Genomic DNA, 24,640 nt, shown 5'->3' with positions numbered 1-24,640 from the left:
AGATAACAGGTTGGGTCAGGTGCCAGGTCAGCATAACCTGGGCAAAATCAACCCAATCTATGGCAGGACCAAATAGCCAGCTGTGACACAACCTAGAAAATTAAGTAATGTGTTTATTGTAAAATTATTGTAAATTATCTAGTAAAACCTGCTAGGATAAGTAGAAACTTAAAAAAAATTCAGCAAAGGGCTCATGAGATAATCAGTGAGATGTCAAGGTATGTCTTGATTTATATTATTCCATCTGAAGAGAAAGCATGATTGCAAAAAGGGAAGTGTTTACATAAACTGATAAAATACTTGAGAATTCAGCAGAACACAGCCACGTGTTCCTGAGCTTTCTTCCATAAAAGTCTGACCATGTCTGGCAGAGCCCCATTCACCTTCACTATGAGGGGAATCATACTTGCACTAGTGCTCACCCTCGTAGGTAAGGCTACATATCCCTCCTTCACCTTTCTTTTCCAAATTTTCCTTAAGTTCAGTGGCAGCAATTCAATCTAGATTGAACATTACTTATCTGTTTTTCCTCTCTTTTTGTAGGTAGTCAGAAGTTTGACATTGGTAAGTAAATTTCCTTCTATAACCTTTTTTCAGTGAATTTGCTGTAATTTCTATTCATTAGAACACGCTTACAACTATTGTGAAAATGGCTGTTATTTCCCACAGACCCTGGATTCAGCAGCAGAAAGAGCTACCTGTACAATTATGAAGGCTGGGTGTTGAATGGGCTTCAAGAGAAGAATTTAGCCAAAGCTGGCATCCGCCTGAGCAGCAAACTTGAGATCAGTGGGCTGTCAGAGAACACCTACCTCCTCAAGGTACTGCATCTCCTAAATGTGCAACAGAAAGCTAAAATCACAGTTGTAATTGCTTCTGGCTGATCTGGGGTGTAGGAAAGCTGCAGGAAACACAATTGGAGACTTATCACTGTAGGTATCAGAGAATGATCTGCGAGCTGCTGTTTCAGAGGGGACGAGTCACTTACCTGTGTTTGTTGTGGAAGTTGTTTGTAGCAGGTGTTCCTCGAGACTTCTTATCAGAAATACAGTTGCTGGGGGATTGCTAGAAAATGGCAAACTAACTAAAGGCATTTAAGCCTGCTTTAAGATTTGATTCTAGTCTTAGCACACATTTCTAACTCCTGTGGGAAGCCAGGACTAGGGTGTGTAAAATCATTGTTGTGAAGGCAACTGATAAACATAGACTTAAAAAGTGATAAAAGTTAAAGATAAAAAAGTGATACATGATAAAGGTATGATTAAAAATTGAAAATCATCAGAAAGGGGTATGTGATAATGTTTAGTGTTTGAATAATGCAGTAGAAGATCTGTACATGTGAAATCATTCCTCTGCTGATGTCAGCAGTGATAGGGCTTGGCTCAATTCAAAATAAATATGCTTCAGAAATGTACTTTTGTTCCTTTAATTCAGGTAAAAATTAGAGGTTCTTCTTTAAATACTGAATTTAGTGACAGCTCTCAGCAGTTGTATTGAACTATAGATCTTCAAAAACTAGGGGCTGTGGATTGCATTTCACACTACAGACTTTGTCCTGAAATTGTTGTATTGTGTGCATCAACCTGTGCTCTGAGGCACCTAAGCCTCCAGTAACTTTGCAAAAGTTATTGAAATTGTTTCTTTTTTACATTGTATCTTAGTGTTTATAAATATATTGTTCATTGTTAAAATACTTTGGTTGATTTAAATAACTAACAGACACAAACCAAATATAGTAATTAATTTTTAAAAGTTGCATAGAAATAAATTAGAATGAAACATTCTAAAACTGCATCTTTTTATATTTAGAATGATATAAGCTTTTAAATTGCTAAATCTAAAGCAGAATATTTATTTTAAGGCTGACAAAAAGGGAGACTTTAATTTGATATGTTAACTGCTTCTGTAAGATAAAATAGTACTGTCAAGCAGACAGGATTTGCACTGGGTTTACAATAGTGTAAACAAAAGACAGAAGAATAAACTGCTCTATGATTTTCTAAACCTACACTTGGGAGAAAAGAGTGGTTATATTAATTTCTAGTGGTTATATTAATTTTTTCAATCTGTTTGCATATTTAGTACCAAAATGATTTATTCACCTACGTATCTTGATTTCCTCCCAGATCCGCTCCCCACAGCTCGAGGAATACAATGGCATCTGGCCCAGGGACCCATTCACTCGATCTTCAAAAATCACCCAGATGGTTTCCTCATGCCTTACCCAGCCCTTCAAGTTTGAATACAGCAGTGGACGGGTTGGAAACATTTATGGCCCAGAAAACTGCCCCGATACTTGCATTAACGTAGTGAGAGGAATACTGAACATGATACAGATAACCATTAAAAAGTCACAGAACGTGTATGAATTGCAAGAAGTGAGTTTCTTTCGGTTCTAAAACTATTTTGCTGAAAGGATGTGTTTATTCTCTTTAGCTGGTCTTCCTTTGAGTTTCTGTCTATTTGCATCTACTTTTGTATGTTTGTAGTAAGAAAGAGGTGATTTTCATTCATTTAGAAGTAAATTTCTGCATGTGAGTTTGACAAATTACTGGGCTAAATTCTTTCTAAGACATCTGTCTTTAAGCCTTACCATGCAGTTCTTTGGAGAAAAAGAATTATTATCCATGAATGTATTTGTTATATGGCTTCCATAATACAGCTACTTGATCAAATTTATTTGCTAAGTGTTGATACTAATTAATTCATTACTTTTTAATTTTAAACTCCATCTCCTGACCAAGTATTGCTCACATGCCTATTATTTAGTTCAGTAGGAACAATTGTATGTAATAGTAACAGATTCATTGAGAATCTTTTTAAAGTAAAACTTCTCACATAGCAAAATCCTGATCTAATTGGGAAGTCTCACTTTCTGTATTCATCTGCCAGGCTGGGATTGGAGGTGTTTGCCATACAAGGTATGTCATCCAGGAAGACAAGAATAACAACCGAGTGTCTGTTACGAAAACTGTAGACCAAAATAATTGCCAGGAAAAAGTGGTGAAGAGCCTCGGAATGGCTTACATCTATCCCTGCCCTGTTGATGCGATGGTATGTGAGATGTGAAAAATCTTCCTAAGCACAAACATGGCCATTGTGTTCCCATTCACTCTGAGGGTCTCCCTGTCTTTCCTACAGAAAGAAAGGATCATCAAAGGGACTGCAGCTTTCTCCTACAAGCTGAAGCAGACAGACAGTAATACCCTGATCACAGAGGTGGTGTCTCAGCAGGTGTATCAGATCTCACCATTCAGTGAACCCACCGGAGTCGCCGTCATGGAAGCAAAGTAGGTGGGACGTGGGCTTGCTTCACAAAGTGAGAATAATTATAGACTCTATCCCTATAGTCCCCTTCACCCCCAACTGAAGTGAAATGAGAATTGAGCTCCACAGCAGTTGAATGAAGATGTGTAATCACACTTAGAGTTTCTGCAGTCCAAAAAGTTCAACAAGCCATTTTTTATTTGTACCCTGGACAAATGGGTATTACAATTACATGGAAGAAAAAGAGAAAAGCTGTTTTGCTCGTTTATACCATAAGAATGCAACTTTACTGCTCTGTTTGTTCTGAAAAGGGTCTAATTTGTAGTGTCAGGAGGAAGATGGTGCATGTAGAAATATGATCATTCATTACACCAGGTCAGTAGCTTTCATCCAGCTGACAGCAATTTTGCTTCTCCTAGGAAACAATTTTGTTGTAGATAACTCCAATGCCATTTTGTGCTAGATAGAAGACTTTATTCATTAGCAAAAGGTTTTTTTGATAAGAAAAAATTTTAAAGAGTAAAACAGATACCATCACAGTATCACTGAACCAACAAACAAACCAGGCACATGGGTGAAGAGAGATCATGCCTTTCTCCTGTGACACTTGTCTCTTGACAGACAACAACTCACCTTGCTTGAGGTGAAGAGTGAGTGGGGGAGCTCCCCAGACATCTCCATGCAGAGCTACGGAGGCCTTCGATACCAGTTCCCAGCAGTACTGCCACAGATGTCAGTGCAGCTCATCAAGACGAAAAACCCTGAGCAAAGGGTACTTTTTTTTTTCCAAATTGCTTTCTTAATTTTTAAAAAAAAGGAAAAAGAAGTGATACTGAATTCCAAAGAGTGTAATTATGCATGCCCTCTATCTTGTGTTTTGTAACAGATAATCGAAACACTGCAACACATAGTCCTGAATAACCAACAAGATTTCCATGATGATCTTCCATACCGTTTCCTGGAGCTGGTCCAGCTCTGCCGCACAGCAAGCGTTGACACCCTTGAATCCATCTGGAGACAATGTTCAGATAAACCCCGCTACAGGTATTTCATTCTATCAACATATAAGAAACTCTTCTGGTTTTGTGAGAATTAGGAGCTAAAATGAAGGATTTTTACAAAATCTATTTGCAGGCGCTGGCTGCTGAGTGCAGTTTCTGCGACAGGCACCACAGAATCACTCAAATTCCTTAAGAGCAGAATCCGCAGTGATGACCTTAGCTACCTTCAGGCTCTTCTAAGTATTCCCTTTGCTCTCCATTTAACAAAAGCTGATGAACACACTGTTCCAATAGCAGCGGTGAGTAAAGCCATCTTCTGAATCTTTCCTGTCTCCCAATGGAAGAAATTATAATCAACAACCTGTGATTAAGTACACTGGAGGTTGGATTCTCCTCTTGTGTACCCTAATTTTGTGGAAACATTGACCCATGATTTATTTTTGACATAGCATTTATTAGAGGAGAGTTCTATGTCTTCATTTCTCTATATTGATCCCAAGCCCTTATAACAGCTTCTGGGAATAATTCCTGTTTTAGTTTGCTGGGATCACATGGCATACTTTCTACTGACAAAACTTCGTCCCTTTAATCTCTTATTTCTGAAACAAGTGGTGTTTGCGATGTTATGTCACTTGAGCAGCTCTTTCAATTATATAATAGTCCATGAAGTGGAAAATGCTGCAGGAAAAGTATTAATGCAAACCAAATATGTTGAAACAATAATGAACCATTTATTCTGAACAAGATTTTTGCCATCTCTAACCAATATTCTTAAACAGGAAAAGCAGAAACAATACGAAAATGCATCATTAATATAATTGAATTGCATATTTTTCTAGAGATATTTCATTTATACATTGATATTTATTTATAATCTTAATGTTTTCAGTGTTATGTTCAGTTGATGAAAATCAAAATGTAGCTATGTAAGCTTATATGTGTGTAAAGTGCCAGTGGGGAATTAAGCTCCTAAGTAAAACTTCCAAATATAATGTCTACAACCTACTTTAAATTGTTTTGATGAGAACAGTAATCATTCTGAAATTGATCCCTTCAAATAAGGTCTGATGATTTTCCTACTCTGAAAGCTTTGTGAAGCACTGTATTAAAAGATGAATCAATTTTTTTTCTTCTTCACAGGATTTAGTAACAAGTTCTCGAATCCAGAAAAATCCCGTGCTTCAACAACTTGCCAGCTTGGGATACAGTTCTGTGGTGAACAGATACTGTTCTCAGACCTCATCTTGTCCTAAAGAAGCTCTCCAGGTGGGCAGCTTTTTGCCAAGTTTTTTTTTTTTTTTTTAATAATTTAGTAATATTCAATATATTAGCTTAATTCTTTTAAGATACAGTATAAAAAGAGTGACTGAAAATATAAATAAACATTTTGTAGGTTTTCTTCAGAAGAAAGGCATCAAAATCATTTTATCAATGTAGTCATTTGTGTCATCATTGAAAACACAGTTTTCACACTGCAAGGGTAAAATTCTAAGAGAAAGCAGCATTGAGTGATTTTATTGAAGTCAGTTGCTTAATTGTGGTTGGCTTTTCAGTGGGTAAGGGGGACACTGTGGACAGTCTACACATTAGAGTGAGAAGATTGAACTGTGCTTTGTTTCCAGCCCATCCATGACCTGGCAGATGAAGCAATCAGCAGAGGCCGTGAGGACAAAATGAAATTAGCTCTGAAGTGCATTGGCAATGTGGGAGAACCAGCCAGCACCAAGCGCATCCTGAAGTTCCTGCCCATATTTTCATCCAGTGCTTCTGATATCCCCGTCCACATTCAGATTGATGCCATTATGGCCTTGAGAAAAATTGCTTGGAAGGACCGCAAAACAGTATGTAGGATCTGGTAGATTCTCCTTACTTAGTGAATTAGAGTATGTGCCATAAGGATAATGATTTTAATGGTATCATGTGTGGATTCAGCTGTCTTTTTTAAAAAAAAGAATGTTTTTAAGAACAATACTATACAGTTTTACATTCAGTTGATGTTTTCTGCTAAGCTGTAATGATAATTAGGCAGTAGGAATCTTCAGGAAGGATATCATCTGTCATAACCAACTAAGTCCTGTGCTAGTTATATGTGGTGGACAATTAGCCACCTAAAAGTCAGGTTGATTACAATTTAAATTGCTTCTATAGTCAGGAGGAGAGACACTTTCTGTTGAACTCCTAGGCCAAATGTCAGCATTTCTCTGCCTGCTTTAGACCCTTCCCTTGAGGTTGGATGAGTCACCACTGACACCGCTGAGGTTGCTGTCACAGAAATTGTAGGCAAGGCTCCTGCCCCTCAGATGGTTTAGCTATAGGACCTACGTGAGAAACCATTCACTCCGTCTTTGGTGAACTGCTGAACCCTTTTAAACTGGTCTAAAATAATGAAGCATGCTCACCAAGTCAGTGGAGTTACTTCAAACAATGAATATGTCTTATTATCTACATTTTTTTCTTCCAAAGATGTTTACTGATATTTGAATGTCAGTAATGCACAAAGCAATGCTGATGCCTTTTTGATTGTCATGGGTTGACTCAATACATCAATAGATGGACATTTATTTCAGGTTCAGTGTCTCCATGGGGCTCTCCCACCATGGCCCCTTCAGTTATATTAGTAAAGTTATGTGGAACCCTGCAGTAAAAAAGATCAGGAAACCTTTCTGCAGGGATAATGATCCCCTCTCCCATATTTCCTGTGGGTTAGGTGTGGATCCAATTTGCAAAATGGTTTCACTTATTGGTAATTCCAGACCCTGTTTTGTCTCTGCAGGTGCAGGGATATCTCATCCAGATCCTTGCTGAGGAGTCGCTTTCCCCCGAAGTGCGGATGATAGCTTGTGCTGTTATCTTTGAGACAAGGCCTGCCCTCCCCTTAATAACAACCATTGCCAATGTGGCCATGAAGGAGAGCAATTTGCAAGTGGCCAGTTTTGTGTATTCCCACATGAAGGCCTTGTCCAAGAGCAGGTCGCCGTACACATACAACACGTGAGTAGAGACAGGAACAAAGCAGGTGCTCTTCTGCAAATATTGATCTTTTGCATGTGCTGACAACTGAGGTCAGTTTATTTACTGACAGGATGCAGCTTGTTTCTGGATGCCATTACCTCTCTCATTTTATTTAGATCTTCAGCTTGCAATATTGCCCTTAAGCTGCTGGCCCCCAAACTGGACAAGCTGAGTTATCGCTACAGCAAGGTCATACGTATTGGTGGTTACTTTGGTAAGTGATTCAGCGATCAGAAAACTTTCACTTCAGAAATCCATTCTTGAAATATTAAGTCCTTTTGGAGAAATATGACATTCTTTGTTTCAGTGAGAAATTAAATGTGAGGCTCACATATTTAGAGTAGCCATTCAGTAATTTTTGCCTAAACAGTTAGATTTAATTTAATGATATATCTTACTTTTGACAATGGAAAAGGCTGCAGAAATACAATCTTGAATGATAAACAGAATGATTAGAAAAAAGATGTCTCTTGTTTACTTCTGCCACAGATAACTACAAATTTGGTGCTACTGGAGATGTCTTTGTTATGAACAGCCCAGGAACGATGTTCCCATCATCAATAATTTCCAAGCTGACGGCATATTCTGCAGGGTCTGTGGCTGATTTGGTGGAGGTAAATATTTACCTAAATCAATAATGAATCAAATTAAAACTAAAACTGCTCACAAAGTTTCCTGTCTGTAAGCATGTCTCAGACTGCTCCTTCTCATGCTGTTTTGGTAGGCTGGGGTCCGTGTGGAAGGCCTCACAGACATCATCATGAAACGAAACATCCCATTTGCTGAATATTCCACATACAAAAAGATAAAGGAGATTGGAAAAGCTGTAGGTATTTTCAGTAATACAACCTGTGGGTTATGTGAAGGGGCATTGGTGATGGTTTTCACTCTAGCTAAGCCCTGTGTCAGGAGATAAACTATTCTCTTAGGAGTCAGCTCAAGTATTTTTGTGAAGGAGAGATGTGCAATGGGGGCTGCAGAGGACATCTGCCATGGCTGCAATAGCTTCTATCACTTGTTGCTCTGGCTCTGCCTCCTCCCCACCTCAGAGATGGTTGCAGGAGGGGCACAGGAGAGAAGGGATTTGCAGGCATTGTAGAATGGTGTGTCACTCTCCTGGCAGGCTTCCCACTCCCTGTCTTCATCTCACCTAGTTTAAAAGAATATCCCTTTTTCTTCAAGGAAGATTTTTTTTTTTTGCTGTGCTTTCAAACTGGCTTTAGTGGTACTAACACCCCAGACCCTGTGTGTAATTGTTATTGTATTGGGATACCAAACATTTAGGGACATCTCAGTGGTGGAAGAGGGTCCGAATTAGTGCCATCATGCTACTTACAAATGGAAATTATACAAAAGAGAAGGGAAGCTTGGCCAGTGATGGGTTTAGTCACCTGGATGAATTATCATTTGTGAAGTGTTGCATTAAGAAACTTGTTTCTTTATCTGTTCCCCAGCTGCTGGGATGGAAGGAGCTGCCAACAGAAACCGCCTTGATATCGGCTTACTTTAAACTCTTTGGCCAAGAGCTGGCCTACATCAACATCAATAAGGAAGTCCTACAACAGGCTGTGAAGGTACCAGGGCCCCCTCCTCTTCTTTGCAATGCTGGAAAAAGTGTTACCCTTCCATACTCCAAGCTCTTGGATGTGTGTTTTCCTGCAGAGTGTTGCGGAGCCCGGTGACAGGAGTGCGGTGCTGAAGAGACTGGCGGGGCAGCTGCGCAGCGGTGTGACGGGGCAGTGGACACAGCCCGTGTGGCTGGGAGAGCTGCGCTACATCCTCCCCACCTGCACCGGCCTGCCCCTGGAGTACAGCTCCTACAGCACTGCCCTGGCCAGGGCTGCGGTCAGCGGTGAGCTGGGCACGGGGACAGCAGCTCTGCCAGCTCTGGGCAGGGCATGAGAGGGACAGGGGCTGAGGGAGGCTGGAGGAAGAAGTGAAGAGCCAGGAAGTTATAAAAAGGACTAGTTTTTGTATTGGAGAGTGGGGCGGTGAGGATGTTTGAAGAGAAGCTGGATGCGCTGATTTGTGCATTGTCTGAATGGATTGAAGACAGAAAAGGTGAGATGAGAACCTGGGAAACCAGAGAGAGAGAGAGGCCACAACATCCAAGGCCAAAAACCTCAAGAGCTGCCTGGGGAGGTGATATAGGTAGAAGGGGGCTGCTCCTAAGAGGTGTACACACAAACTAAGCAGGATTCAGCGTTGATTTTAAAAGAGAAGAAAATAGAAAACAATCAAAAGAGAACTGTTAGTAACATTAAGAAGGCTGAAAGAGAGGAGGGCCTGTGGAAAGAGACTAGAACTCTCTTTTAAAAGAATAAATATGCAAGTGCTAATCCTCATCAAGAAATTAATGCAGTGATCATACTGTGAGCTGTGCAGCAAGATTAAATTAGGCAAAACTGACTCTAGTATCTGCTGACACCACATAAATAATGAAGGATAATGTACATGTGCTTGTGCTCTCCCACGTACCCAATCTTTGCTTCTCCTGGTTTTTGGTTTGTTAGTTTGCTTCAGTAACATCTTTGCAGCTCTGCCCCTTCTGTCTGTCTTCTGTGTTTTTTTTTCTGTGGTTGTTTTTTTGGGGTTTTTTTTTTTTTTTTTTTTTTTTTTTTTTTTTTTTTTTTTTTTTTTACTTCATTTGGTTTGATTTTTGGGGGTTTTTTTAATAACAACCTTGTAGCCAAATTGGGGAGGTATGGATTGGATGGATGGTCTACAAAATGAGTGAAGGTTGTCTGGACTGCTGATCTCCAAGGGTAGTCAACACCTGAAAATATAATTGATGACTTGTTACATGAACTGTTCCTCTGCCATTGGCACTCGTTCATTGTCTTCTTTTAAAACTTGAACTTTGTAAAAGAAGGCACCCTCACCCTCAGGATATCTGTGTCAATATTACCACTGAGTTGGTGGGAGCAGTTGCTGCACTGGGGGTGAGGCTGCCACTGACAGGCAGCTTAACAGGCTGGAGAGGATGGCTTGACAGAAGTGTGGTAAAATTTGACAAAGGCAATGCAAAATCCTTCACGTGGAAGGGAGTAACCCATGCAAGTGTATAGGCTGTTCATCACCCAGGCAGAGAGCAGTGAAGCAGGAAGGGCGGGACAACCTGGTACGATAAACCAGCTGTGTGCTCATGTGGTGATGAAGGCCAATTGTATCATGGGCTGCAGAAGCAAGAGCAGAGCCAGTGTGACAATGATTTCCTTCTCTGTGTAGCACATTGGCAGCTGCATGTGCAGTAGAGTGTCTGGTTTTGGGTCCACAGTACAAGATGTACACACTTGATGTGAGGAAAGACTGGAGAGCAGAGGTTGCTTAACTTTGTTCTCTGCATTCACTCTGTCTTCTGACTCCCCATGTTTCTGAAATTTTAATGTCACACTAATTATCAAACTTTCAGTTTGGGTCAGCTCTTCATTTTCTTAGTATATTTTTATTTCGATTTTCAATATGCTACATCAGAACCTTTGCCTACGTAACAAGCTTCCTCTATATTTTCAGTATTCTGCAGAGTCATAAAAATTCTCATGTACCCCAAAGTCTGTTTTATTTTCCAGGCATATTTGTTGTACTAACAAAAACACTGCCTCCTACTGAAAACTGCTTATGTTCGACCCCTTTCTTTCATTTTTACAATGTTCAAATATTGTTCTTGCATTTGCAGTTGATGGAAAGATATCTCCCCCTTTAAGTGGAGATTTTAGACCTTCGCAGTTGCTTGAATCCACTGTGCAGATTCGTTCTGACATAAACCCCAGGTAGGGCAGGTTTCTAAGGCTTTACATATTAAGGAGGTTTTTAAGGGAAGGCAAAACCCCTTGGGTAAAAAGAGAACCTTTCTTACATCAGACTGCTGTACTCTGTTTCAGCTTATACGTACAGAAATTTGCAACAATGGGTGTCAACACAGAATACTTCCAACAAGCTGTGGAAATTCAAGGCAAGGTCCTGATAAGAGTACCAATGAAGTTTGATGCCAAGGTAGACATGAAGCAGAAAAATATTAAGATTGAAACAAACCCATGCCAAGAGGAAACTGAGATAGTGGTTGGAAGGTACGGCAGCATTACTTCAGAATATTTTGTGTTGCTGAAGCCTGACAAGGTTCACTATTGACTGACCCCCCCAGAGGTCTCTAGATAGATAGAGTGCCTCTTCAGTGTGTAGCAGAACCTTTGGGATAAAGCATGAGGAAGAAAAATACAGTAGCTAAAAATCAGAAGATACCTAAATTATTTAGCAGTGTAATTTTTATATTAAATTGTTTATTATTTTGTGTTCTTATTATTTTTATTATTTTATTGTCTTCTAAAGATTTTGATTTTTATGTTTGAAGGAATATTTTTAATGCTTTGGAAATTTTATTTAAATTTATCCAGATTTTGAAAACTTCCTATAATATAAGAAAATTTTATTTGTCATGAACTCTTTTTTTTTGTTTTCAATAATATTTATATTTCTTAAATCATATATCATCCCTGTTCAAATATCTTACCTCTGTGCTGTCACATGATACTGACAAGGATGTATTTAATCCAAAGACGAGGGGCTGGAATAACGTACTATTTTTTGCACATATCTCAACAGACATAAGGCTTTTGCTGTATCAAGAAATTTAGGAGAACTAGGTGTTGAAAAGAGAACCTCAATTCTCCCAGGAGATGCTTCATCAAATATTGTGGAAGAACCTTTCAAACCATCAGATACAGCTTCTGGTGAAGATTCCACAAAGGTAGCCTATTTTTTTTTTTTTTTCTTGCTTATATAGTAATATTTACCCTGTCTGTAATGGATGTCTGTAGTTCTACTCTTGCCTATGACACACTCCCAGTGGTATTCACATACTCATCTCTAACGCAGCAAGAAGCTGACAGCACATCAAAGAAACAGGCCTATAGCTCCCAAGAGGATCTTCGCCACATCACAGGAAGAAAATCTCACAAACGAGACATTTGCGTCAAGCTGCATCATCTTGGGTGTCAGCTCTGCTTTTCCAGAAAGTCACGAGATGCCAGTTTCCTAAAAAATACATACTTGCACAGACTAATTGGAGAACATGAAGCTAAAATAGCCTTGATCCCAGGTAAAATACTGAGCCTCTTTGGCTTATCAGTGCTATTTGAAGCAGTATAACTTTCTAATGTATGCATTGGTGTGTACTTGAAACAGATGCTGATATTGACAAAATTCAGCTGGAGATTCAGGCAGGATCCAGAGCAGCTTCCAAAATAATTCATGAAGTAAAGTCAGAGTCTGAGGAAGAGGGTGAATCATCCCCGTATGACAGCATTCAAGCTAAACTGAAGAAGATTCTAGGCATTGAAAATATGTTCAAGGCAAGTGACTTTGAATATGATATTTTCCCCTAAATGAGGGCAAGGATTTGAAGTTCAGTGTGGAAATCTGGCATGGCAAAGAAAGGATGGGGCTGTTTTGAAAGGTGCCAGTGCCCCACACTGAGGTATTGCTCCTATGGGATGCATCCAGCAAGATGGTCTGTGCTGGGCTGGATTTCAGCTGGATGGAATAGATTTGAGGGAATTCTGCAGCTTCTGCAGTGAGTGAGGCAGGGAGAGCATTTTTCCTTGAAAAGCTGGTGTGAGAATCCAGCTTTCTCTGACACCCATAGAAATTTTACTTCGTAAAATCAGGACCAGATATATTCTCTCTTTTGCACCTCTTGGACTGTGTTTGCAGATTGCAAATAAAACTCGACACCAGAAGAAGCAACCTTCAAAGAAAGAAAACACTATGCTCACAGAGCTTGGGGCAGACCCTGATATAAAACATCCCTCCAGCTCATCTTCTGCCTCCTCAGCTGTCTCTTCTTCCTCATCGTCTGCTGTTTCTCCTCGTCGTAAAGAGGCTGGCGGTGAAGATGAGAATGATCAAGAAGAGCAAGCAAGAAACAAAGATGCAAGCAGCAAGAGCAGCAGCAGCAGCAGTGGCAGAGGCAGCAAGAGCAGCAAGAGTAGCAGCAGCAGTAGTGGCAGAAGCAGCAAGAGCAGCAGCAGTGGCAAAAGTAGCAAGAGCAGCAGCAGTAGCAAGAGCAGCAGCAGTAGCAGTAGCAGCAGCAGTGGCAGAAGTAGCAAGAGTAGTAGCAGCAGCAGTAGCAGTGACAGAAGTAGCAAGAGTAGTAGCAGCAGCAGCAGCAGTAGCAGTGACAGAAGCAGCAAGAGTAGTAGTAGTAGCAGCAGAAGTAGCAAGAGTAGTAGCAGCAGCAGTGACAAAAGTAGCAAAAGCAGCAGCAGTAGCAGCAGTGGCAGAAGTAGCAAGAGCAGTAGCAGCAAAAGCAGCAGTAGTAGCAGCAGCAAAAGCAGTAGTAGTAGCAGCAGCAGCAGAAGCAGCAGTAGCAGCAGCAAAAGCAGCAGTAGTAGCAGCAGCAGCAAAAGCAGCAGCAGGAGCAGTAGCAGCAGCAGGGAGTCATCAAGTCATCATCATCATAGCCATGGGCATCACTCGAGGTATGCAAATGACAGCAGCAGCAGCAGCGAGTCACTGAGCCACCATAGCCACAAACATCATTCAGGACATCTGGAGGGTGGTAGCAGCAGCAGCAGCAGCAGCAGTGCATATTCCAAAATATGGGTAGGTTTGTCAGTAAATCAACTGATGCTACTAATGCTTATGAATCAGGCTCCTGATGGCGGCTGGCCTTGCAAGACATTAGGACATTAAGGGTTGACCAGTAAATTGTAGCAACATAAAATTAAAAAAATTATTCTACAAACACACCTGAAATCATTGGCACAAATGTCTACTTAATCTCAAAAGTTTACACAGGTTTATTGAAAATTTTGTTACTGTCAGGACATAGGATTTTTTTGACAATTTACTGTCCATAAACATTGTATATTTCTGTCTTAATTTTGTGGTAGAAACATTAATGCTTTATATAAACTACTTCATCTTGCATTATATGCTTGTGACTAAGCATACAGAACTAAGTATGAATGATAATTAGTAAATTTCTTATTTAATTCCCAGTTCTTAGATTTTCATATAATTGCAGCATTTCTTTTCCTCTGAGACTTCTAATCTTCTTGTTTTTGTCATTTTCAAAGAAAGCTCATGAGATTTATCAGTACCGCTTTAAATCAGCACATCAACATGAGGTGAGTTTTTCTTTCCTCAATAGAAGTATGGAATCTTTAAGGGCAACTTGTTATCTTTGTTGAGGAAAATTACAGTACTGATAACATTAGAACCGTGGTGGCTCTTCTGGGATGGGTAAAGACAGAGAGCTGTGCTCCCTTTTGGGCTGTGTGTATGAAGCCGCTTGTGGCTCTGCAAAGGAGATGCAAAGCCTCTTCCAAAGCAATGAAAAAGACTGGAGCTGCAGACTTTGGAGGAACCATCAGAAGCTTGGTTCATTTGACTGGCTTTATCACCTGGTTTCTTGGGTTGTAATCACTGCAGGTACACAATGAGGATAGTGATGTGGACAAATGTGGGAGGTTACACTATTTTATAGTATTTTGATCAGATTCTTACTAGGGCATGATCTAGCCAGAGCAGTGTACTTTATACTATCGTTTCCTCAAAAAGTAATGTTACAGCAGTGTGTGTCTATTCAGATGCTCCTTTCTATTCAGCTGGTCCATTCAGTTTATCTTCCAGTTCATCAGGCCTGTGCAGAATTTCTGGTCTTTCATGTTGAAGTGAGACACTGATTAAATTTGATTTGCTCTGGTCCATTGTTTTTTCATACAGGGAATTCTCATCTAGATATGGTCTTTATGGTTCTTTATGGTGAAGAGTCAGATATGTTTGGGAAAACAAGATTTTTCAGAGTTCGATCCTATGTACTAAGCACAACAAAGCCTATTGCAAGTCACTGAGCTGCTCAGGGCTGGAACACACCAACTCCAAGTGCCATGAGAAATAGTATTGTTCAGCACTGCCTTGTGCAATTTCTTCAAGCTTTAAAGTTACCCTCTTAAGCCTGTTGTGGTTTGATTTTGGTTTTGGGTTTTTTTGCAGTTCCCAAAAGAAAAACTCACAGATGACCAAATTAGCAGCTCACATTCCTCTGCCAGATCCAGTCATGCCTCATCTGGACCTTCATGGGTTAGTTGCATCATTTTTAGGGGGTTTTGACAGCTTGGAATGATGCCAGAGTGGCCGTGTGCTGACACTAATTGTATATAATAATAATTATAATAATAATGGGAAGGGAAAAATCTCTTGAGTCTCAGGTATCAGTCAAGACATGCACCATAGCTACCACATGCATTTTCCTCTTCAGTGAGAATCCTTCTCACTTGCATCACAACCCTTCACTCATGGAAATCCCACCCAACAGATTTTGTAAGCTCTGCAGCCTGGAGGGAGATTGATGTTCTGCAGTGCCAGTGTGAGGACACTGGTGGTGGCAGCTGGGGCTCAGAGCAGCCTCAGCAAAAGGCATGTTCCAGAGGTAACATGGGGCACCTGGGCTCTTCAACACCACCCAGGCCAGATGCATGCAGGCTTAAGAATGATGGAGTAAAGATATTGAAGGTCATAATGCACTTAAGGCTGTTCTCCAAGGGAACGGGTTCCTGATGTTGAAGAAAATGTCTTGGATTATATTCTGTGCTGGGTTGCTGTGCAAACACAAAACCTGACTGTGCCACAGGACTCACAGCCAAAGTGTGAGGAGAAAGCCAACACAAGACCCAGACAGATAAACAAGGGGAGACAAGCCGGGGGGTGTTATTGCTGTGGGAATGAGTGACACATACAACTGACAGCTGATGTTGTTCAAACTGAACCACTTTCTTTTATTCACAGGCTGGATAGTAACAACGAAGCCCAAATCATACAGTCATTACTGTATTTTAATTATATGAATATTTCCATGGTATCAGCTGTAGCTCAGGAAATGGCACAAGTTTTGGCTCATAAAAACACAGTGATAAAATCCATCTGGCATGCAGAGGCACGTGCACATTATAGACATATGCATGAGGTTTTATAGGCATGTATATATGTGTGATACATATGCTGGTATATATTTGTGGTTCAGTTGTTTATTTTTCATTTATCCATCTAGATCTTGCATCTAAAATATTCCATGGTAACTCTTCTATAATTATATGCTTTGCCTACTTTCTCCCCCTTCTACTTAGCCAAAGTTTTTGGGAGATGCTAAACCACCAGTATTAGCTGTTTTTCTGCATGGCATCCGTGATGGTAAGAAGATAGGAGGCCTCCAGCTTGTGGCATATGCTGATATTGACTCCATCAGGCCCCGGATGCAGGTATTCGTGTCAAACCTCACAGATTCCAGCAAGTGGAAGCTCTGTGCTGATGCTTCAGTCCTCAATGCTCACAAGGCAGCGGTAAGGCTCAAAACTAGCTTGTACAGCTCTACATGCATCCCAGAAAAACTGTGCTCCAGGCATTAAAAAATGGACTGTTGTCCCTCCATTACAGGCTTACCTGAAATGGGGACGGAATTGCCAGGACTACAAGGTTTCATCTGAGCTGGTAACTGGGCAGTTTGCTGCCCACCCTGCTGCTCAAGTGAAACTGGAGTGGCCTAAAGTTCCTTCCAGTGTGAAATCCATAGCAGAATGGTGAGAATTGAATCTTTAGTGACACTTGTTAACAATACTGGTCAACTGGGAAAAATCAGCATCTGCACACGAGGTTCTAGTGTCTTAAGTACTGGCTGATATTTTATTTCCTGATCTGTCCAAGTACTTCCTTTGGATATAAAAGCTGAGTGGGATTACATCTCATTTTAATGTACAGTAACTCTTTATATTTGCCATAATTACTGAAAACTGAGGAAAAGATCCTTCCTTCCTTCCACTGAACACTTGAACAGTAGAGAAGAGAGTGGATGTGAGGACATAACTGGGGATCATGAAGACTATTACGCTACTTACTCACAGGTGTGAGGCAATCTAGTTGGGATGTGTGAAGCCTTTTTTTTCTCCATCTCACTAAATCTTTCTGATTTGACCTTTTGAAGGCTTTACAAGTTTGTCCCTGGGGCTGCATTTATGCTGGGATTCTCTGAAAAAGCAGACAAGAATCCTTCTCGACAAGCCAGGGTGATCGTGGCTCTAACTTCTCCAAGGACGTGTGATGTTGTTATCAAGCTTCCTGATGTAATTATAGAATATTTTTATCACTCTCCTATTTTTTTTTTCTAGTATAAAAGTGTGACTCTTTAATTACAGTGGGTCAATTCTGAGAAAGAAAAATTAAATTAGCATTAGTTTGGGTGCAAATTATGACAATTACTTTTATATATTTCCAGCATTGTAATATTTCACAGAAGGATGTTTATATAGTGATTTTTTTCACAGAGAGAGATGTGGGTACTCATAATGACATGAGTTTCCATCTGTAATATCACCGTAACTGTTCACGTCATCATCTTTGAAAGGGAGTAATTCATTCTTTCCCAAATAATACCTGAATGACTTCTCCCACACCATGAGAGAAAACTGAGCAAAAGCAAAAACCCCATGGACAATGAGTCAGATGAGTTACGTTCATGTAATATCTTTTCAATGGAAGCAGAAGAAATAGGGAAAAAATCTTACCTGTTGGCTGGCACAGATGCATTTTGAATGTGCTTTTGAATTCCTTTTCAGGTTACCCTCTATGAAAAAGCCATGAGGCTTCCCCTGTCACTTCCTGTAGGTCCAAGGATATTAGCTTCAGAGCCACAGCCTCCCATCTGGAATGTCTTTGCTGAAGCCCCTTCTGCAGTGCTTGAGAATTTGAAAGGTCAGAGTCTAATTAGGTTCAGAAGCATGACAACTTCAGTCTCACAATTTATTTAGACATCTTCTAAATTTTGCTGGCATTATCTCCAGTTAATTATGAGATGTTCTGTAATAATGTGAGGATGGTTCAACTGAGAGAAAACATTGTGCATGTAGTACAGAAACCATCAGCATTTCAGGGATCAAGATACCAATTACCTGAATTGATAACATTTAAAATTTCTGGCAATTATTGTTTGTTAGATAGAAGAACACATTTTATATGCCTTTTTAAGAATTTATGGGTGCTTAATAGCCAAAAGTCCATGTAAACCACATGAAAATATCATATAGTGAAAAAAATACAAAGCTAAAATAATATGGCACTAAAAATAAACCACATCATTTAATGACTTTCTCTCATGGAAAAGAAAACTCACTGGCATTTTTTTTAACCAGCTCAATGCTCAGTTTCCTACAACAAGATCACAACCTTTAATGAAGTTCGGTTTAACTACACAATGCCAGAAAACTGCTACCACATCTTGGCTCAGGATTGCAGCTCTGACCTTAAGTTCCTGGTGATGATGAAGAATGCAGAAGAAGCTGTGAACCTGAAAGCAATCAACATCAAGCTTGCCAATCAGTAAGTAACTTCTGCCAGATGCTGGGAGTCTGAGGGACCTCACTGTCCACATTTAGCATGAAATGAGCTCCAATCTGAGCTTTCCTGCAATGGTTAGCAGCCCTTGGGGCTTCAGCACTTCCCTTATTTATTTTTCATGCATATAGAATGGGATGCTCATGCCCTTATCCTGCATTCTGGGTGACAAGAATACCCCTGATGTCATTTAAGCATTTGAAATGAGCTTGTTCTCTGACCAGTGATATTTAGAGAGTAGGAAAATGCCTCTGTCACTGTGTGAATGTGGCACAGGCAGGGTGTGAACTCTCTTGTCCTTGACAGTGAAGTCGACATGCTCCCTGAAAATGGACAGGTGAAGCTGCTGGTGGATGGGGCTGACAGCCCAACAAATGTTTCACTTACATCTGCTGGTAAGTGATGCTGCATATGTTGTTTAACATTCACATATGCTTTAGGAGAAAGAAGGGAAGAGAAGAAATCTGTGAAGGAGATTTGATCAGTTTGTATTCAATAAGTATTTCTTTGGTTTTAAGGTAATATTTAAGAATATGTATTTTAGTCACTTGCACAGGGACATGTAGAAAGATTGATTTTGAGTATCAAGCTCTTGAATTAATTGTATCTTGCCTAAATAAGCAAGATATAGTTAACATGAAGATCCCTCCTTTTTGTACATCATTGCAGGTCCTACTGTAGTTCCAAATTTGAGAAGTGTTTTAGCTACACCATCAAATTTTGCTTGCTACACATGACTTTTGTGTAGTGATGTTTTTCCTGATTAGATTTGTAGGTATAAATTTGGCTTGCATTCTGCCAGAGGTAGATATGGAGAACTGGTGAAACAACCTGCTTGGTTGTCCCAAAACAGGAATAATTTGTTTCTGTGAAAGGTACAGGAAGACCTTGTTTCATCCTGTGCTGTGTAGTCAGGGGCTATATACAGCATGGATATTCTGAGTGAAGAGCTGCAGTATTGGGCTGAATCTTGCTGAAATTGGGTTAGCATGTACCAGTGCTGAGCTCTGTCCTATTTGATATGTATTTGGGAAGTGATAATTGTGCCAGAAATGGCTCCAGTGACAGTCATGGTGCTCCTCATGTTTCCATATTCCAATACAGTGTACTCAGAGCCTTGTTGATCTGCACAACTACAGAGATACTGTAGACAGCTCTGTAATAATTTCTAGACATAAATGTGATTATGTTATTAACCCAAAGAAAAATTAATAAGTCTGTGGTCATTAACATTGTCTTTCAACCTTTTGCAAACTCCCATTTTCTATGTGTGCACATTTCTACATTGCTTTGTTCTGTATTTTTTTGTTTCTTAAAAAGGGTAACTGAGGAATTTTGAAGAAAAGAACAGTTTAGGACCACAACAGTTGCTTTTTTCCCCTCTTAAAGAAGCTAGGTTTGGTCCAGTTTTGTTTTGGTTTGTTTTTTTCTTCTAGGTGCTTCTCTGTGGATCCACAGTGAAAAGCAAGGGCTTGTACTTCACGCCCCAGCCTATGGCATTGATAAACTGTTCTTTGATGGATACACATGCAGGGTATCATTCTTCGTCTTCATAAGATTGGGTGTTAAGAAATTTCCATAGGATTCCCTCAAATCTGTGTGTATAAGGGCAAGGGTATACAGTGGCAAAGGCAGGTGTGTGCAGGGCTCAAAAAACCCAAAAGGGAAGATGATGCTACAGGATTGCACAGTCCTGCCCCTTATTTCTGGGTGTGAGAAATGAAAATCTTTGATCAACAAAAGTACTCTGTTCTTGCAGTACAGATGTGTGTTGGGAGGTGGGTCTGTGAGTAGACATACACTGAGTCAGCAGTGCCTTTGCAAGAAAAATGAGTTTTCAGCTCCTGAGCACCATTCTTACAGTTGTGTAATTCTTCAAAACAGCAAAAATGCAGCCATTCTTTTTACATAAAAGAGTGGTGTAAAGTCTACACTAAAATTAATATGAAGCTGGAATGTAAGAGGTCAGTAAACTGTTCCATGTCTTTCTCTTGTAGTATCAAAACAACCACCAGAAAAAAGCTTCAGCATATTAATAGTCTAGAGCACAAATAACTTAACATCCTAGACTGGCACAATATAAAGATGGTAGCAGATAGATTCTGCAGCCCCACAGGAGTTTGACACCTGACTGTCAGACCCTTTTGAATTCTTATCAAAGAGATTTTAAATGTTTGTGCATTAACTAACAGTGGCACCTGCATAGCAAAAACATGCTCCACAGGTGTGTGTGTGTGTGTGCATATATATATATATAATTTTTTTTTTTTTTTTAACCTGAAATACTTCCTGCTTCTTTTTCCTCCAAGATCCAAGTTGCTTTATGGATGGCGGGGAAAATGTGTGGACTTTGTGGAAAATATGATGCAGAATGTAAACAGGAATATCGGATGCCCAATGGATATGTAGCTAAAGATGCAGTGAGCTTTGGACATTCTTGGATTTTGGAAGAAAAGCCTTGCAGAGGAGGTATGCAAACTCTAATAAATTTAATATAAGATTACTGCAGTTATTCAGAAAATGTATAATCTGTTTGGAAAATTTTAAATCCATATCTATTTTGGAAATAAAAGGCACATTAGAAGATTAATTATTAAGTTATATATTAAGTTTTAAAATTACATACAGGTTGAGAAAGAAATAAGAAATCACAGATTAAACAACCCAAAACGTACAACTTAGTTGAAGTTCAAAAAATAAGATTAATAGAAGTCTTTGTTTCAGTTTTGAAATATTTTAGAAGAGGATCAGAAAGAGGATAATACTCGCACAGAATGCTTTGATTTAAGCACAACAGCATTTTCTAGACATCAGTTTTCAGCGGTTGGCCCATCAAAAAATCAGATGAGGATTAGTAGTTATTACCATGGCTGACCACCTGGTTATTTGAACCAGTGCAACCTGTCAAACAAAGCATTCAAGTACATGAGCAGTTCCAGGAACTTAATTACATGGTTGAAATAAAAAAGCTGCATTTTAAATCTTTCAGTAGATTAGGATCTTATGATGTGCTGGTGCTCTCAGCTGAGGTTATGATGCAATGTCACACCACAGTGCTTGAGGAGAGCAGGCACGTTGCATGTGTAGAGACTTGCCCTGTGGGAAGGACGTCCTCAGTCCCTGGAGATGGCTTGTACATGTCTAGCTCAGCATTAGCTGCTATTCTTCCATGTTTTTGTCACAAATTCTGGGCAAACTTGCTTAGATGGATATGGAATTCACCTGCACATCCATGATAATATTCCTGTGGCTGGTGGTGGCTACATTCTGTTTCCATTTACATACAGTGGAAGCTGCTGAAATTTGAAGACATAAAACTTATAGCTAGGAATAAATTGTGGCCTATTTAGCTTCTCACTTGTAACTGTTTGTCCTGGGAATCCAAAATGAGATCAGTATTACTTGTTGGCAGCAATGACTGTTGCTCTCTCTCTTCACCAGTTCTGTGTTTGAATGACATTGGTTATAATGCAGTTCTTTAGTGATTAATTTTATTTGGTCAGAAATCTCCCCTTTAGTTCCACTGCTGAATATTCAACATTTTAAAATGTGGTTTGACAGCTATTCAGTAAGCCAGTTTACCTTGAAAAATGCTTATTAGAAAGAACTGTGTTTTTATATCCTGATCTAGAAGTAGACAGTTGCATTTGAAATGAGCTTTCCAGGGCTCCATATCTCACAAGCTGACTTGAAAGGTTTATCAGTCAGTAAAGCTGCTTCATTTTATGATCAAAACACAGTTTTCACAGCAGGAATTTGTTTGCAAATTGGCAGTATTGGCAGCTGGGTGCCTGTGGGGAGGTCTGGAGCTTTAGGGTGTGAGCACACGATGCGAGATGTCCCCTGGCTGTTGCAGGCTGCAAGCTGCGGCGCTCCTTTGTGAAGCTGGAGAAGTCGGTCCAGCTGGCTGGCGTGGAGTCCAAGTGCTATTCCACAGAGCCCGTGCTGCGCTGCCACAGGGGCTGCTCTGCCACCAGGACTGCTCCTGTCACCGTGGGCTTCCACTGTCTCCCTGCTGGTGAGTCTACAGAAATCCTACTTAAGGGGAGCTGAGCAAAAGTGTAAATAGATTGTGACTTGGCTCAGTTATTCCACTTGAAAAATATGACTAATGTAACGTAGCCATAGGTAGGCATGGACTTATTGCCCTATTGACTGAAGACCTTTCCCTGTTTTATTAATAGGCAAACATTCCTTCAGTGAAGGAGTTCATTTTCTATTGTACATTTACTTGTTTTCATTGTACTGGAATTTAAAATCTAAACAGAATTCTCCTTCATGGTGCTTAGGGCTAACAAGGTAAGGGCAGGGCAACAGCACACTCAACATTGTGATTCAGCTAAAAACCGTGTATTGCGGCCTGTGGAGACTGAGCCATATATGATGAAGTGCAGCACCCCAAACAGGGATCTTTATCTTGCATTTTTTATATATTGCTGCCTTTGGATGTGGTCCTACTTCACTGAGCTGATTTAATTACTACAAGAACAGGCGTGTACAGGATTCTTGCACACAGTGATATAGGAGGATTTATTTTCTATTTGTGTATTGTCGATTATAAGACATTAGATAAAGATAGATTAGATTAGATATAGATTATATAGAGCATAGAATTGTATCTGTTTTCCAAGGGTTTTTTTCTTAAAGATCATACTACCCTTTCCTAAATGTATCTTTAATAAAATTCTTCATGGATGTAGTAGCTTTTAAGATAGAACCGGCTTATTAATGAAGTGGGTTTCCTGGAACATCTCTGTGTGACTGAGACAAATATAAATATGTAAATCCATGAGGAACAGCCAAGCCTGCTGTAATTAATGACTAGTACATGGTAAATGCTGTGGCTTGCAGAACTACTTGTGAAGTAAACTGTTTAATTTTCATTTCTTGTTCCCCATCAGATTCAGCCACCAGCCTGACAGACAAGCAGACGAAGTTTGACCAGAAGTCAGAGGATATGCAGGACACTGTTGATGCACACACAGCATGTTCTTGTGAGGCTGAGGACTGCAGCCCATGAAGCTGTACATTTGCAGCATAGGAGAAAACAGAAATACTTTCATGTTTTTATTGTGTGGTGTAAAAAACCTCGTCTTAAGGAATAATAAAGATACTAAATTAAGTACTCCAGGATGTGTGGAATCTCCCCTAGTAATTTAAAGTATTAAACTTTATTATTGTAGAAACTGTCATGATTGCCCATAAATATCTGATTTCATAATAAATCCATGCATGGAAAAAATTGTGAAGGCTTCCTTATTTCACTGGTGGTGGAAAGATGAGGTCTGCATATGTTCTCCTTATCCCCCATTTCACAGACTTCTTGAGTTTGTGGACGTCTTCTGTGCACCAGGGTTACACTGGGAATTGGGTTGGGTAGCTGTGGTACTACTGCTGCTGCTTGTTCCCCCAGTGCTTCCTTCCCTGGTGCTGGGATTCTGTACCCCTGCAGCAGGAACTGATCACCTTGGTGTGATGCTGCACCCTCTGCAGTAGCCATGCAGCTGTGCTTGATGCTTGGCCAGAGCTCTGTGATGGGCCAGTGCTGCTGTAGGGAGCGGCAGGCTCAGGGAATAAGCCTGAATTGTGTCCCTGGGCAAGGCTGCTCTGAGGGAACCAAGAATAGGTTAATTTTCTGGTGCACCACGTGCAGAAGCAATGGTGAATTGGTGTCTTTGAGCAGGACAGGGCAGGTTACTCAAGCACACCACCTGCCAAAGGCTCTGAAGCTGAGCCAGACCTCTGCACTTTGGATGAGATGCCCCAGCCTCTGTGCCCAGCAACAGTCATCACTGCAACAACCAACAGGTGGGCTCTGCCTCCTGCCCCCTGCCCCAGGTCTGTGTGGGCATGGTCAGGGGTGAGCTCATCTGCCCTGAGCACTGGAGCCCAGAAGATTCCAGCAGACCTGGAAGGTGTTTTCTGCTTGCCTTAAGGCTGTGTTTACAGGCTGATTATGCACACTGGGTGAATGGGAT

General features: G+C 40.3%; 1 protein-coding gene across 1 annotated transcript; it reads left to right on the top strand.

Annotated features, from left to right (window-relative positions):
• Positions 1-360: 360 nt before the first annotated feature.
• On the top strand, positions 361-23,804 carry LOC310912465 (vitellogenin-2-like; the record flags this gene model as incomplete). The annotated part of the gene is made up of 37 exons (XM_083867054.1): positions 361-430; positions 544-564; positions 670-821; positions 2,127-2,378; positions 2,893-3,054; positions 3,142-3,290; positions 3,889-4,039; positions 4,154-4,311; positions 4,402-4,567; positions 5,409-5,534; positions 5,891-6,109; positions 7,042-7,259; positions 7,397-7,494; positions 7,770-7,894; positions 8,005-8,106; positions 8,735-8,854; positions 8,943-9,132; positions 10,957-11,050; positions 11,162-11,347; positions 11,880-12,024; positions 12,153-12,375; positions 12,453-12,628; positions 12,990-13,208; positions 13,305-13,491; positions 13,543-13,880; positions 14,357-14,407; positions 15,276-15,362; positions 16,406-16,618; positions 16,713-16,855; positions 17,257-17,395; positions 17,888-18,023; positions 18,461-18,647; positions 18,969-19,057; positions 20,099-20,196; positions 20,972-21,131; positions 22,519-22,680; positions 23,564-23,804. The coding sequence occupies 37 exons, from the start codon at positions 361-363 to the stop codon at positions 23,680-23,682; spliced, it is 5,631 nt and encodes a 1,876-aa protein (XP_083723180.1). The 3' UTR covers positions 23,683-23,804.
• Positions 23,805-24,640: the final 836 nt, after the last annotated feature.

Source organism: Zosterops lateralis, assembly GCF_965231275.1.
Source record: "Zosterops lateralis genome assembly, chromosome: 9".
Taxonomy (NCBI): Eukaryota; Metazoa; Chordata; class Aves; order Passeriformes; family Zosteropidae; genus Zosterops; species Zosterops lateralis.
Note: the sequence above shows the minus strand (reverse complement) of the source record. Positions and strands in the feature narration are given on the sequence as shown.